This window comes from Dermacentor andersoni, unplaced genomic scaffold, assembly GCF_023375885.2.
Source record: "Dermacentor andersoni unplaced genomic scaffold, qqDerAnde1_hic_scaffold ctg00000041.1, whole genome shotgun sequence".
Taxonomy (NCBI): Eukaryota; Metazoa; Arthropoda; class Arachnida; order Ixodida; family Ixodidae; genus Dermacentor; species Dermacentor andersoni.
The window spans coordinates 1,994,318-2,009,865 of NW_027314754.1; the positions used below are offsets into that span (position 1 = coordinate 1,994,318).

General features: G+C 42.9%; 1 protein-coding gene across 1 annotated transcript in view; it reads right to left on the reverse strand.

Annotated features, from left to right (window-relative positions):
• Positions 1 to 235: 235 nt before the first annotated feature.
• Positions 236 to 15,548, reverse strand: part of LOC126518288 (neprilysin-1-like) — a 69,570-nt gene continuing 54,257 nt past the window's right edge. Inside the window, exons 12-14 of the mRNA XM_072285760.1 lie at positions 9,945 to 10,049; positions 9,767 to 9,843; positions 236 to 364 (exon numbers count right to left, since the gene is read on the reverse strand). Of these exons, the coding sequence (XP_072141861.1) occupies positions 259 to 364; positions 9,767 to 9,843; positions 9,945 to 10,049 (288 nt within the window). The 3' untranslated portion in view covers positions 236 to 258. The remainder of the gene's footprint in view (positions 365 to 9,766; positions 9,844 to 9,944; positions 10,050 to 15,548) is intronic.

Consider the following 15,548-nt stretch of genomic DNA (forward strand, 5'->3'; position numbering starts at 1 on the left):
ACGAATTTTTGAAACAGGTCACTGACTCGTCCTCACGCGTATTCCATTCTCTAATGATGCGCGAGCGTAACTGCCGCATTAATCTATTCAAGTATGCATTTTTCCACGTACCGCCGATGACTAGAATTGTATCAAATTGGTGCCATGTTGCCAAGAAGACGCAAAAGCTCATTAATCCATAACGTTTGCACATCGATAGTATTTATTTAATCAACTTTTCAAAACAGTTGTTTCATGCTGTAGTCGTCTCGTTCTTCTTCACCATAAAGAACAGGTTTCATTTTTGGGCGGATACAAAGGGGAGCCATGTGAACAGTTGAAGGCCCTAGCAAATTCTTCAAAATTTTTCATGGCCATGTTGACCCTAAAAAATAAATAACAGAGACGTTTTATGATTTTGCAAGACAAGGGATGGTCATTTTTACACAAGATATCACTGCGTCTACAAAACAACTCAATGAAACGGTAATGACACTGGTGTACATGTCATAGGTACCGTATCAGATTTCTCAGAATAGAGCTTTGTTGATATAATGATGTGGAACTGTAATTTTAAGTACACTTGTATGTCACTGAAGCGATAACGCCAGGACAGACTAGCTCTGCGGCAACTTTTCTTTAGTTTGCTGACGGAGTTATAGTAACTCGAATCAGAACATTTATAGCAGATAAATCGTACGTGTTCAGACTTCGTTTTAAAGCAATGTCGCTGTACTAAAGAAGAAAAAAATTACAACTTTTTTCGATGCCAGGGTAAGCATTTCTTCGCTTGTACTTTACTTGGAAGGTTTCATGAAGAGTTAAAGCAACCTCTGAAACCGGCCTAATTTAGTTTTTACTTTGCCAGCCCACGCAGGCTATGAAGCAGCGTTTTCCTCATTTTCGACTCACTACTGAACAATATTAGGTTTCCTTGTAACGAAATGAAGACCAATTACTCAGACTACCCTGTCACCACACATTTTGTTCTGAGAATGATTGTTTGCATTATCCTAGCATATACCTGCCAATCTCGTTGATGTGACCACATAGTCACACTGGGAATGTTTTAAATTGTTGATATCACATCGTCTCTAATTAGAATTAGAATATAATTTATTGATAGGAAAGACAGAGAGGTCGACCTGAGCTAGTGCGTTCAAGTCTGCTACTTGGTCTCTAAAGCTATCACAAAGTTTACGGGACAACTGCGAATGTAATCATTGTGTCATCTGTGAGAGTCTGCTCCGAGAAGTCCTGCCTAATAAATCGCTGTACATATTGGGAGAATTCAAACATCTTGCAGCTATAGCATGCGCCAGAACTTCGCCTTTCCAATATGCCGAAAATATGACAGCAGTTTCACTAATGCAGCTATTCAGAGCGTAAAAATCACACCCTCGTGCTTTCTTTTGTATTAATGAGAAGAAGCACTCATACTGTTGACATTAAGAATTAACAATATTACGTCACTGTAGACGCCGAATGAGTGGCATCTGGGTGTTTTGGGTAGCGGCTCAACATCTATGACGTCTTTTAATATCACTGACTGCCAACTAATCGGAAGATACAGTTGAAGAACGGTATTATGAGGAGTATCAGAATATCGCATAATTTTAGGCGGATAGCTGCAGGTGAAGTAAGCGTCCATTTGATTGGCACAGTAAGCCACCGTCGTTTAGTCTTGTTATAGCGTGTGTAAATATTTACAGGGGGTTACCATTTGTTGACAGCAAAACTATACAGCGTAAGTATACGCCACGCTACAACGTGCTGTGCTTCAACGGCATGTCTAGCAAATAGTTAGTGGCGCAAACATCCGGGTAAGGGGAAACGGGTGTACACGCTACTGCCAGCCGCCTGGACGGTAATGTAGTGAACGAGAGAGCCTGAAAACAACTGCAGAAAAAATGAAGACTTCGGTCAAGAATTCTTTTGAAGAGACTGGCGAATATATGCATTCCGAATACTCAAACACGCAGCAAAACCTACTCATTCATGCAAGTTCTGTGATTGCTACAAAGCGGCAGGTTTTTTTACTTCATACCTAAATTATCCCTCAACTCAAACTGGGTTCACACCACGGAGGTGATCGCTGATCCAACTGTCTGCGAACACATGACACACATCTAACCACTACCAAATTAACATTCACGCGACAACGAAGAAAAACAGAGGACAACGAGGGAGATGCTCTCGCTCTCCATGCAGAGCGTGGCTGACAGTTCAAACACATCGCAACACAGAAAGCGTTGACTAGCCGCCGTTGACGCAGCAACTTAAAGTACATGCTTGGTATGAATCAGTTCATTTCAGTTAACGAAATCCGCGGTACTTAATGTTGCGGCTTACAGAATAAAACGCTTCGTCACCATTATCTTGACATTTCAAGCCAACAAGAGGAGCGGTGAATTCACTTTCGTCCGTCTTGTTAATTGTTTCGTCGTTACACAGTTAACTCAGCAACAACGGGACACATATGATCTTGCTCTACGCATTTTGTTAGATCAAATTGCAATTTCCTCGGTCATGCAAATGAAGCTTATGCATATGAAGATATAAATGTCGGCCAACTTGGATATTCACATTGAATTGCACGGGAGATGCAGACATACTTTCGATAAACAATCTCTCAACTGGTTTTGATGAAACGTATTGTATACAATGCTGAAACCTGAAACTTATCACCTGCAGAAAACAAGTCTTTGATTTAAGACATAATACTCTGTTGCAAAAAAAATTACAAGATATGGTAAGCTTTAAAAGCATTATAGAACAAAGGTTTCAACCTATAACTCGGCATCGTACTTCTTTGAACATATGTTAGTGCCTATCGTGCGGATAATTTTGATTTAATAGCTTACGTCAAAATGTTACATCCCTAAAAAGAAGCGGTTTAGTAAACTATTTCAGGGTGGTGTATGATATATCACTGTTGTCAGCTAGAACTGTCGTCATTGATGCCGTTTCAAAGCATCGATACCCTTATAAATGCTGAGCTGGAGAGCTGTAAGCTTGATGTTATATTAGCACTATTTTTCGCAATAATCATTCTTTCTTGAATGTCTGGATGAACAAAATAACAAATTTGTTCCTAAAGCTCGTAGAAATATATTATTTAGTGTAGGGAAACAAACCTGGTCGTATTTGATGCAGTGACTGCCGAGCCGAACAAGCTAACTTCATGGTATACGTGTATTACGTAGGAGCCCTCGAGATATTGGTTCCTGTTAAGCAGGCTTCTTTTGCAGACGATAGACATTTCTAAACCCAGTAACTGTAGGGCGGCTTGCTGTGTTGGAAATCCTCAGTTTTATTTAATGAAAGGGTCATATTCACAATTGTTTAGCAAAAAATAGTAAATCACAGTGGCCATTCAGATTACATAGGTAAATTATTTAACGAAAAAGGTGTTTGCCGATGGGCTCTATAGACAAAAGTGCTATTTGGTAATTATTTATAATTTATAGTATGATTTGGTTTGTCTGCAGCTGCTCTGGAACAAAATTGCGTGAGGAATCGAGATGTTTTGCCAAGAATAAGGTGTCAGAGACGCGAGACGAGAACAATGTTCTCAATAGTTTGACATGGAAAAAAAGTCTCCTGTATATGACATGCATCATTCTTGAATTCTTTTCAATCAGTTCTTCATCATTTTTAAGCTTACTTACGTCTAATGTATTCTCCAAAAGGTTACAGCTGATAAGTATTAATGTACATAGAACCCAAGAGTGAAAAAGACGACACAGCAGGCGGACCTCCATTAAACAGCACAGAGTTTTTGTTCGCACCAGAATAGCCGCAAAAGAAAAATAACAGTTGGATTCTTTCGCCACTGTTAATATGCTTTACGCAGCGCGCACTCCCCTCCGCAATATATCCCTCAATTTCCTTCTTGTCTCAGACATTCTAAGGTTAAGCATTACGAAAGGCTCTTTTTCTAATGTTTTAGATAAGTTAATTAGGAAGACTTCGCGGAAAGCCTTCTTCAGATACTAAATATGAAACTAATTTGTAGCGAGATATGCGTACAGAAGCTAAGAGCTTATTGCGTGCTTGAAACTACGGTCGATTTTCAAAGGGAAAATGAATCGGAAATAATCCCTGTGAAGACAGGTGATGACTTGCAATGAACGAGAATACATGCATACATAGCGACTGTCTTTAACGAAAACGAAAATATTAGATATGTTGACTGAGTATTTTGCAAAGTTACTTGTTAGTTGCTACAGAAGGTGGAACAAAACAGTTAGGACAAATCATATCATTTGCGTATTGGTGAAACGATGATTCTGTGCGGTCGCATGTTACACACTCATGCTTCTACATGGATTCATTCTGGCTTTGTGAGTTTAGATCGGGATATATGTTACTTTTACGGTGATTAGGCCTACATTTACCTAAGTTTATTACCTTTATTTATTACAAAATATAGTCGTTTTAAATGCTGTTCAGGACTGGATTCTTCTTCATATACATTTTTGTCTGCTTCTTAACCGAACCTCCGTGGAGTGTTAACGCTAATAAACGAGAAGGTAAACTTAGACATCCCCGGCAAGACCGATGATCCGAATAAGCAAAACTTCCTAATTCCTCAGCAATCATTTGAGACATGAGAGACTCTGAAGAGTGACTGCTCGAAAACACAAATCGGGAAGACATGACTAGACCAGATAGTGCTTCGACAAACTGACTGGGATTGCTAGTATGAAAAATGTTAGGTTCGAATTCGACATTACTGAAAGTTACTAACTTGTAATTTTGCGGAGAAACAATTCCAAGATGGGGTGAATCCTTTCTGCTTTCATTTTAATGTTGCTTGGGCCCGAAGTTTGGAACAATATTTTATTTTACCTATTCTGTCTACATTGCTATTTGTATATTGCTGTTAATTTCAGTGCCTGCCAATTTCAGTACAGCCTTCTCGACAAGTCTATAGTACACACAAGAGCATATACAAAACATTGTATGAACACAGAACGGCATTTAAGAAGACGTCGCACGCTAAAGTGAATATATTTACAACGTATGAGTTCGCTTCCGAAACTTAAAGGTAGAATTATCTATATTATTGTATTTTTGTCGTTTCTGCCGGGGCGCCGAACATATCGCGAAAACCGCTAGTTCTGTCCTGTGTGGGCGTTACCTTCAGCGACAGTCTTTATAAATATGCCAGAATAGCTGGAATACAGATAAATATTTGGTGGACCTTAGTAGTAGGCTCGGTGCGACGCGGCACTGTATCTCCGTAGTGGGCGCCACGTTGGTTTCACCAGAACGGCCACAAAGGATAATGACGCCACTAGTCAACTCAGGCTTCAACACCAGTTGTTCTTCCGCACCCTCGTGTCCCAGCCCATCATCGGCACAGACGGCGTCGATGTTAAAGATTGGTTCACCTCGCATGTGCGCGAGCAACCATAACAAGTGGTAAAAAACGTTTATGCTTTTCAACGTAATGTTCTACCTCCACGGCATGGCTCGCATGTAGTAGGATACGCACAAAGCCAACTTGGTAAGCTCGAAGGTTTGAAAAGGAAATCTGCGCGACACATTCGAAAAACTTGGCAGGCGTAAGCTCGCACAGAAAAGAGAGCTTCCGATGCCGGACCAAAAGTACACAGAGTCTTATGACTAATATATTCACGAGGTTCTGGCTCTTTGCACAAAAAGCTGACTGAGACAGTGAATAAAGTTGGCCATTTCGACAAGGGCATTGTCGATGAAGCATTTACTTGCCTTTTCGTAACAATTGTGCAACGATTCAGTCCATTCTGTAGGAGCGCATGTCGACAGTTTGAACTAGCTAAATGACGACGCATCGCTCACGACTTCGATCACGTGCAAAACAAATCTGATAGTTCCTCCTGTGACAATGCTCCAAAGTTTCGTCGGCCGTCAAGTGCACAGAACATGACACCTGTATTCCGTCTTTAATTAGAGCTCATGGTTCCACTCATCCGTGATTCTCGGCAGCTCAACAATAACCAGACTACAGTATCGCTTACTCAGTCCACCGTACGACAGGAGATATTCAATGTAGGTACACCCACCTCTGAAAACACAAGTTTATTGTCGAATTTCATCGCTTTGGCGGCACTGGGTCAGCGCTCGCCAGCCTGTTACCTTAACCCAGTTGAACGGAGAGCGCCAGATGACCTGCCCACTTCCTTCACGAGCTTCGGCACCGGCCACATCTCTCGACGCTGCCGAAGTCGCTAGTATTTGTCTCCTGAACCAAACATTTCTCCTGACTACACCTCGGGGCATCAGCGACGACTGTTGTTAGCTCGCCCCAAACCATCTTGAGAATTCATTCCTAGAAGATCCGCCCTGCGGACTCCACCATTAGAATTTGTAAGTAGCTTTGTGGGCCATAAGGTAATTCGTTAAAAACGTAATTAGCGAATTTCTATGTGTTATTCTATTATGGATTTTAATTTTTCGTGAAAGTAATGTCGGCGTCTTCAAGTAGACAAGCTCATAAACTAAGATTGTGCTATCTGCCACAGACAACCTTTAAAGAATTTGGAAGTGTTCACTGAAACACCGTGTTTATACTTTGCCCTTGCCGCGCTTTCGGTTCGGACGGGAACCTCTATTCTGTCCTACATTTGCGGCTGTGGGGCGGCTTACTGTAGAATGCTTCAATTTTCGCTGTTCGCTGTTTTCGTCTAATGAAGGGCGGCATACGGGATACATGGAGTCAGACGAGAGCCTGCTCAATCATGCTCACGGCAGAGTAGTTCCTTCAGCGTAATCAGTAAGCTAGGGCTCGTGCTGCAAAAACGTTTTGCGCCGCAAGGACACCTTGTCTTTAGTTTCTTCATTATTACCTCAATTTTATCTAGGATTCCCAGGTAGTAGTCACGTTAAACCCGCTGTTCAATTGTGAAGACCGAAGGTGGAGTCAAGAAAGCATTAAAATACCACGCATGTAGAGTTTCAAACGCCGATGAACACGACATGTCGTCCTTGTCGGAATATAAGATTTCGATTACAGCCTGTCACTCCTCAAGTTATGTGGCGCTCCAGCGTCGCAGTGCATTACTTAAAAGAAATGTGAAAAGAAAAAAAAAGAGAGTCACTCTATATAATGTTGCCGCAAACTGACGCGGGAATTACGCGTACGCAAAGTAACAATGCCTTTACACAATGCATACAGAGGTGCCGAACACTCGAGCCGGTTCGCAGCTCGTGCAGCACTTCCTGGCAACTTCGTCTTTGTCGTTGCAAGGCTGTCGCGTTCATGCGAAATCGCTGCATGCCGATATTCAGAGGGTTCGTTCTTGCCACAAACGCTGTGAAATGTTATCAATGCTGAATTTTCCGGAGTGCATGCCTGCACTGGTGCCTTAGAAACTAATGCTGCTTTTGTGACCTCTTCTATTTATGTCACAACGGTTGCATAACGGCAGTGGGAAGACTAAAAGGAACATTTATAGTACATACTACACTTCGGGGGTAGTTAAATGAGCTTACAATAATGCACTGAAAAACCGAAGCGAACTTTTTTCTTGCAATGAGTGCGTTTACCAGCATCAAGCTGACCATTATTTTTTACAATGCATGCCTATGGATGGCGAACTAGATGGAACATGAATGTATGCGCTCAGTGCTTTCATATTCTAATAGGTCACTAGCGGTGTTTTTCAAGCTGAATGTTTCAGGCTGGTTAACGGGGATTCGAAAACAGAGAGACTGCCAGGATTCATAAATATATACTGGGTAGCTACGTGTTAGTCTATATTAAACTATTCTGCTGTGCTTATGCCTAATAATCAGTGCAACAGCTTGGTGTTGTGGAAGTTGAGCTAAGACACCTAAGCTGACTGTTTACAGTAAACAAAGTCGCTCGACTGTCCTTACCAAGCACGATCTTAAGAATAAAACAAGCAAGTTTCGGCTGTAGTTTAGGCGAGCTCAAGCTATATTACCGACACATTTTTTTTATGTTAATGTTGCTTTAGTTCTTTCGTCAACAAATGCTGTCAGGGCTCGAAAATCCTCAAACACAAATTTTATCCGTTTATTTAAAGCAAGAAAGGGCAAATTTCGTGGTGTGTACTTGAGATAAAGGAGTGAGCTGACCGGAGAGGACCAGTGAAAAAATAATAAAACCGGAGTAACAAAAAGTCGCCGTCACTCCACCAGGTCTAGTTGCCGCTGGCCACACGTTGTAAGAGGCTTAGTTAGGGCTAACACCAACAGCCATTTATGACTTTACTCAGTTGAAAGTGGACTTCGACGTACATCTGTGGCAGAGAGGCTGCCAGCGTGCGGACTTCAAAACTTTAGATTTTCAACCCACCACCCATACGATCTGGGCGACGTTTCTGTACTTCAACACTGTGAATCGCCTTTACTTCAATTAACTTCACATTGTCACCGCACCCTCTGTCACCCTCACGTTTCAACGGCCACCCTCCCTTACTTCATCCGCTTGCTCCTGCCACCCCTCCTTTCTCTCCCTTTCCCCTTGTGCAACGCGGTTGAGGTGTCCTCTATGAGAGACAGTTACCGCGTTACATTTAGCACCACCTCTCACCCCCAATCAAGAATCTCTCTTTCTCTCTCTACCTCATCCGCACCTCACCACGTGAAGGCGAGGGCAAATGAGGGTGAAAGAGGCCCCTGTTAGGGTCCCTGTGTTTATCGCAGAGAGATTAGGTAAAATTACAATATATTGCGTTACGACTCGGGCCCATCGAGAAGAAAGAAGAATATGGAGCAAACTAGCGCACTGTCAAACTTAGCAAATTGTTCAAAGGCCCGTGAAGCACGCGAAAGGTACTTTATATTTGGCTGCACTGTGTCAACTAGATGGAGAGGTGCATAATTTTTCTAATAGCTATTGCGAAAAGGTGCGTGCCTTCGGCACACTTTTATTTTGTTTGCGGTTGTGCCCACCGTATTCCGGGCATTCCGTTTCAAAGAACTTTAACTTTGTTCGTTCTTTCAAGGTTTAGCGCCGCATTCACCACAAGATAAAAGCGTCCATTTTACACAAAAATACCAATGTTTGATATTTTGTTGCGACTGCTAGGCGCCATTACAATAATATTATATTTAGTACTTTTTATTGACAATTCATTTATTTCTTCTTTTTCTAGAATTATGGCTGATTTATTTACTCACTGCCTCTCTTTTGTTTATTCTTTAGTTTTGCGACATTGCAAAGCCTACATAGTAGGCGAGTGCTATGAATTTAACACAAGTTCGAGTGCTTCAGCTGCTTTTTAAATTCCTTTAATACAGAACCGTTCACAGAACCCGGCCTATCATGAATCTGGTGATGGTGAAATAAAATTTATCAGGAACAGCAAACGGGTCTAAATGAATTTCTCGACAGGAAGTCACCTTGGAAACCCAGGTCAACTAGGTTCTTTGCTGCAACACTTCTTTATATATAATGGTAAAAGAAAGCTATTTGCAGTCAGCATAAAATAAATAGAATGGATTGTTGAATGCGTTTTATATTCAGTGTGGCCCCCGTGGTGCCCAAAGTGTTCATGAATTACTTCTGACACTATGCTTATGCTTCTTGATATAGTGTCCTGACGAAAGGAAATGCTGAAAATATTAGGTAGGGTATGCTACAATAATTTCAACTGATGAGTTACTACTGCTATATACATGCACAATACAACAAAAATATCTCGAGGAAAGATATGATTGCGCTCTCATTTTCCTTTTATTGCAAATTCGGTGAAAAAGAAGGAAAAGAAACGAGAATAAAAAGATGAAACCACGCATACACCTTCGCTGACCCTACATCTTTTCTTACCTGTTCGGAGCAGGGCTGAATTTTTCCCACCTTAGCTCTTGAATGAGCGTAGCGTTATCTGCTATTCTGCACTGAACCTGTGAAAATAACGCAATAGCAATAGCAGGCATTGTAAAAGCAATTCAGAAATTTTCGCTCATATTGAATATTATTGTTTATCAAAACACAGACAGCTTACCCTTGCTTCCGAAATAAAGAACAGCTGCAATCCGGTAACGTTCTCTAGACCTTTTAGACGAGTGTCTATTCCCTGACATTCTTCTTCAAGTACACGGCGATATGCCTGGAAATGAAAGGGAAGATGGTATAATTAGGCTGTTCACCAAAAGCGTGCCCTTTAAGTTCACCACGAAGTACTACAGCCTTAGTGTGCTTCAATTTTACTTCATTTTATGCAGCTCAATCATTCAACCATCTTTAACTTGCGCGATAGCCGGTGGCGAAGAAAATAGCAGAAAGGGTGTGAGGATGAATTTAAACGTATCGTCAAAATGTATGGCCATTTCCATAATTCTCTTTGTCCCTATTAAGTGTTACCTCTCGTGCACAGACGTGCTCACTTATGTGTTTCCATGCTTTGTTTCAGCTTGCTTCTACTCTTTTACAATGTCTACCATATTGAACGTTCTAAGGAAGAATTCAAGGTGAGGAGAATGGCGGTAAAAGGCTTCCTGTGGATTAACGCCAGCATTTCAAAAACAGGCGGCATGAAGACTGACGGTTTTTGTCAGCTCTTTTCTTTTTTCAATGAAAAAAAGAAGACCCGATGAAAGACTACGGCAACTGTGTGCATTGTGGAATAACCGCAATTCAGTCATAATGAAGAGCTCTGTTTATTTATGATTACGTATCTCTCTTTATTTCCCACACTCACAGGCACGTGTCTTTATTATTTTTTTTTGATAAAAACTTACTTTGGTATGGGCTTGTACATTGTGAGTAGCGATTTTTCAAAATGCAACTCTGAATTTTCACCTCCTTAGGCCTCAAATATCTCGCATTTAAATTTTCTCAAACTGCAAGTGCACGCTCATTCATATCTCGACCTTGTGAGGCCCTCACCTGAAATGCGTAAAACGTATTACTTTCCCTACCTAATGGTTAAAATGTGCTACATGTAAGCGTAATATCGCTTTGTAATAATAATTTTACGTGCATACGAATTGTTTCTATATTGCATGGGGATAAAGATCAACACCCCTTAAAAACAATGGTTTCACTGTGGCCTTGTCCATGGGCTCATGCTGCACCGTGCTTGACTTTAACCTAAAACTTTTTTTTTAGGTTAAACTTTTTTTTTTAACTTTTTTTATATATTGAATAACAGGTAGTTCTTTTTTTGCTGTTTGCACAATGTGAAGCGAATTCCTAGCAGGAAGGCACCGTAGTGTCAGTAGTTGCAAAACACGCAGCCTAAGCGTCTTAGAGCCATTTTGGAAGGTTAATAAATTGAGTACCTCTCAGATCATGAACTTAGATGCTTAACTTCAGTTTTGTGCGATAACAATCACATCACAGGCGCATGCTTGCCGTCGCCGTGATTTTCTGCACAAAATTCAAGGGCGATAACTCCGGCGCCGCGCGCCGTATGCTGTATGTGCCAGTGAAATCACCCGAAGGTAGCCGACGATCGCGGCTCAATGTGGCGTGCGATTGAAGAAAGCGGCAAGCAAACGCGCCGTCTTCCGTCGCGCGAAAGGCCGTGGGGTGATGGGAGGGAAGAAAGAGGGGCGGCGTTCTGCTCCAGCAGCCACTGTGCATATCGCGACCAGGCGCAAGGGGAAGTGACGCCCGTGGCTCAATCTCGCGCGCCATATGTGGAGGAAAGCGGAGAGGCAGTGCGGGGGGGGGGGGGGGGGGGGAGGCCACGCCGCATTGACTCTGCCAATAAGTGCGTACTTTGCACGGCCGCGCGCGATCGCGTGCGCCATATCTTGAAATGGATTTGCAGACCGCTCATACCTTTGTGTGCGCTGTGCTCTAGCCGCTCTTGCGTTGAAGCGGTAGACGGCACTTCGCTCGCTGCTGCTGCCGCACTTCCTCACACCACGCTTTTACAGCGACCGTCCGCGCTTATCGAGTGTATGTTGATGTTTGCTTGTGCGGACTGACAACATGCTTGCTAATTCAGTTAGCAAACCAATTTTTCCATTTTTATATGGCCAATAAAGCTACTTCCCTTACTTCATATCAGTGTCGTGGAATGGGCGCCCCCATTCCATTCCAATTACTTTCCGGGGAATTAGAACTTGTCGCATTTCCATTCTTTTCAATTCTTCGGAATAAAAAAATTTAGCTAATTTCCACTCCGGGAATGGCCGGGCAGCTCAGTTCCATTCCTGTAATTATACTCAACGTAGGAAAGGCATCTTGGTAGTTTCATCGAGTTACCGATGAAAGCACCATAAAACTGATGTCAACAGACACGTTAATAAATGCAAAAATACGCAAAAAACGTTAGCAAGGTCGAGGGATAACAGCTTGGTAGCATATCTCGTGCAGCACAACCACCCCACTAATTCCCATAGGGGCAGTACTCCCGCTACCAATAGTCTTTGCATGGTCAGCATGTTTTAACCGCTTGTGATGTTCGAACAGAGAGCTTAAGCTTGTTTGGCATTCGCGTAAACGCAGGCGGAGTGGTGGCGGGGTGGTGTCGTAAACGTGCGCGACCTACATGGGACAGCCACCTGATGGTGCAGAGTTCAGACAGACATAACAGCTAATATTGCAGTAACCATGTGACTTTTACTTGCTGCTGGTGTAAATTTTTGGCCCTGGCGTAATCGTGTTGCTGCCAAAAGTTTACACCCGCAGCAAAGTAAAAGTCACTTGGTTACTGCAATATTACCTGTTTTGTCTGTCTGAACTCTGCGCCACCAGGTGGCTGCACCATGTAGGTCGCGCACGTTTACACCTCCGCCCTAACGCCCCAACCAGTTTTTATCCGAATACCGGAGAAACTAAACTTCTCTAATATTGTTTAAGCTTAAATATCTTCATGCTAAAATGACATAGTGTATTTTTGCTTAGATGTCCTCAGGATTTTTAAATGTTCCAATAAAGGTCGCAAGCAGCGCAAGGTGTAAAAGGAAGCTCTATTTCTGTTTTATTCATCAAAATGTTGCAGCTAAATGGACATTTCGCCGTTTAGTTTCGAAAACCTGAAGTGTATATGACGGCTACTTCAACGGTTATTTCTAAAAACAAAAACAACATAAGATAAAACAATTGCCTTGCACCTATGTGTTGCGCTTCACAAACATGAGGTGCTCGAAAGAGATGCTTGACAGCCGATTTCGCTTCGCTGTCATTATCAGAGATGCCGTAAAAAACCCGCCTTCCACGTCAGCTGACGTCGCATTCACAGTGAAAACTGCCCTTGCGAGGCGGGAAAGCAAGGGAAAGCGGCTTGCGTTTCCTTTCCAATAGGTCAGGGGTTCAACCGTTTCTGTGCGAGTTCCCTCTGTAAGGCAAAGAGAAATTTTTCCTGCAAAGGATTCAGGCATATTGTCTTGGTGGGCATTTTCATTTTGCCTGGTGTTTTTGAACATGAGGCTGCTTGGCCCAGCTTTAGAGTCTGCAACCACGACGGTGCTGGCGCTGTCCTGCCATAAAAGAAGAGACCACTCCCCAGCACAGCAGAACTCATCTGCTCGGCTCTTGCAGCTGAACACCAAGAAGACTTAACCCGTAAGTCTAGGAGGGCACTCATTAAAGAAACAGTCAGTCCACGTGCTTGCGAACCGCTTCTCCAGGCTACGTTGCAGGCCTTTACCCGCTTCTTTGCAAAGAAGTGTGTGTGTGCTTAAGATTTCCGGCAAGGAAAACTTCGATATTTCGCAACGCGGCAAGCAAAAGGCCGGTTGTCTCGTGCCTTTTCCGCAGCAACTCCATGGCTTCTTCTACACGGGAGAGAAGCTCAATCACGTCTGTCGCCAGCCTGAGTTCATATTCAGACAGTTTAGCTTTCTTGCACGCATCCAGGGTTTCTGTAAGGCCTGGATGACCCGAAACAGTGGCACCGAGATTTCTCATCATTCGCAGCTGCGAGTTCCACCTCGTCGCGTTGTGAGATTCCAAATGCAGATTGGACACATTCAACAGTTCTGTGTCGGCGTTGCCCTTGCGTATAGATGCAACGATGGCGCCGCATTTTTGCACGACTACCTTGGCATTTGAGTCCTAAAACGAGAAGGGCAATTAGTTAATACTGCCACTGTAAATACAGATAGCGCCAACGGCAAACATGCAATGCAATAGGGTTTAAAAGATAGAATGATGACATATGTAATCGTACGATATTACACTCTGCGACACACTGACACTCTTCAAGATTGCATTAGACAAAATAAAGTGGAGACAGACATAGCCGTTTTCTCCCCCCCTACCATAAATTGAGTGCACATTAATGCATACGCAGCACCTTCTTGTTCTGTAGGAATAAATGTTGTGCACGCAGTGTCATGGCTACGGCACTACGGCTGCTATTATCTTAATGGAATGCGTTTCGTAATGCAAATAAACATACTAGCAGCAGACTGCCGCCTCGCTGAGTGGCCTTATATGCCAGGTAACTGTGTTTACGGGGACAGCAATTTGTACTAGAAGGAGTGACGCTGACGCACGCAGGATGTCATTTTTCCCGGTCGGGGACTGTGAAGGGGGGGGGGGGGGCGGTTGTAATAAGAAAAGAAAGGAGAGGGAGTTCACGAAAGGATAAAGGTAGCAACGAGCAGAAAATAGAATAAGACGGAAATAGCTTGGACAAGGAATCAATCAAATCCACATCTTTTAAAATATAACTTCGGGACATCGTGAGCGTTTTTGACGTTATGTGCCTGTTTTGTATTTGTTTGTCTTTACAGGTATTTCAGAATGGTTCATTGACGTAGTGAGAGCAGACCTTGAAGTGGCGTAAGTTCGGGGCCTGGCCTGCGGCAGAAAAATGAGACGCAGCCACTATTTGATGCGAAGCAGAGTTAGGGACCTTGGCCATGGTAGCAGATGCACCCCGAATTCCCAAGATGAAAAAAGCCAAGTACGCTTGAAAATTCGGCTAAACATTACCTGGGGGTAGTTGCATAATAAAGCTTTAAAGCAACGAAACTTGAATAAGCACCGTTGTCTGCCCTTACTGTTCAAACTGCAATTATTATGTTCATACATTCGTTGTTATTGCATTCATCGCAAATTATTTAACAAAGATTGGCCCAAAGAATTGTTCATGAAGATAGTAATAAATCAATTACGTATCAATGCACATAAGACGAAACCAATATGTTATTTTTTAGCGCATACCTGCCGAATGATGTCGTTTACGGCAAGCTGCACGCTGTTGGCGACGCAGCGAAATCGAAATTGCGCCAACTGATCGAAATCGCTTACGAGCGCCTTGGTTAAGCGTTCCGGGCAGTAGTCGAAATTGTCATCATCATAGTCCACTTCAGTCTCCCACCCGTTAAATGCAAATGCTTTATCATTTATGAAGCGTTATCTGTCACCACGTGAAGAGCCTGGAAAATGAAATAAACAGCAGTTAACGAAGGCAAAATTGTACGAAAATACATACGCGTATTTCACCTTGTCAGCGATCTTCCACTGCAGCAACGCTGCGCCATAATTCTGAGCGGATCCGAGCAGATCCCCGTCAGGCGAATGAAACTGAGGAGGTACGTGTGAGCCGTGAAGTCGTTGTCCGTGGATGTTGTCTCTAAAACCAGGAAGTCCTCCGTAGAATGCGATGCCCGCATGTCTAGTGCGATACAGACATACTCCGCTC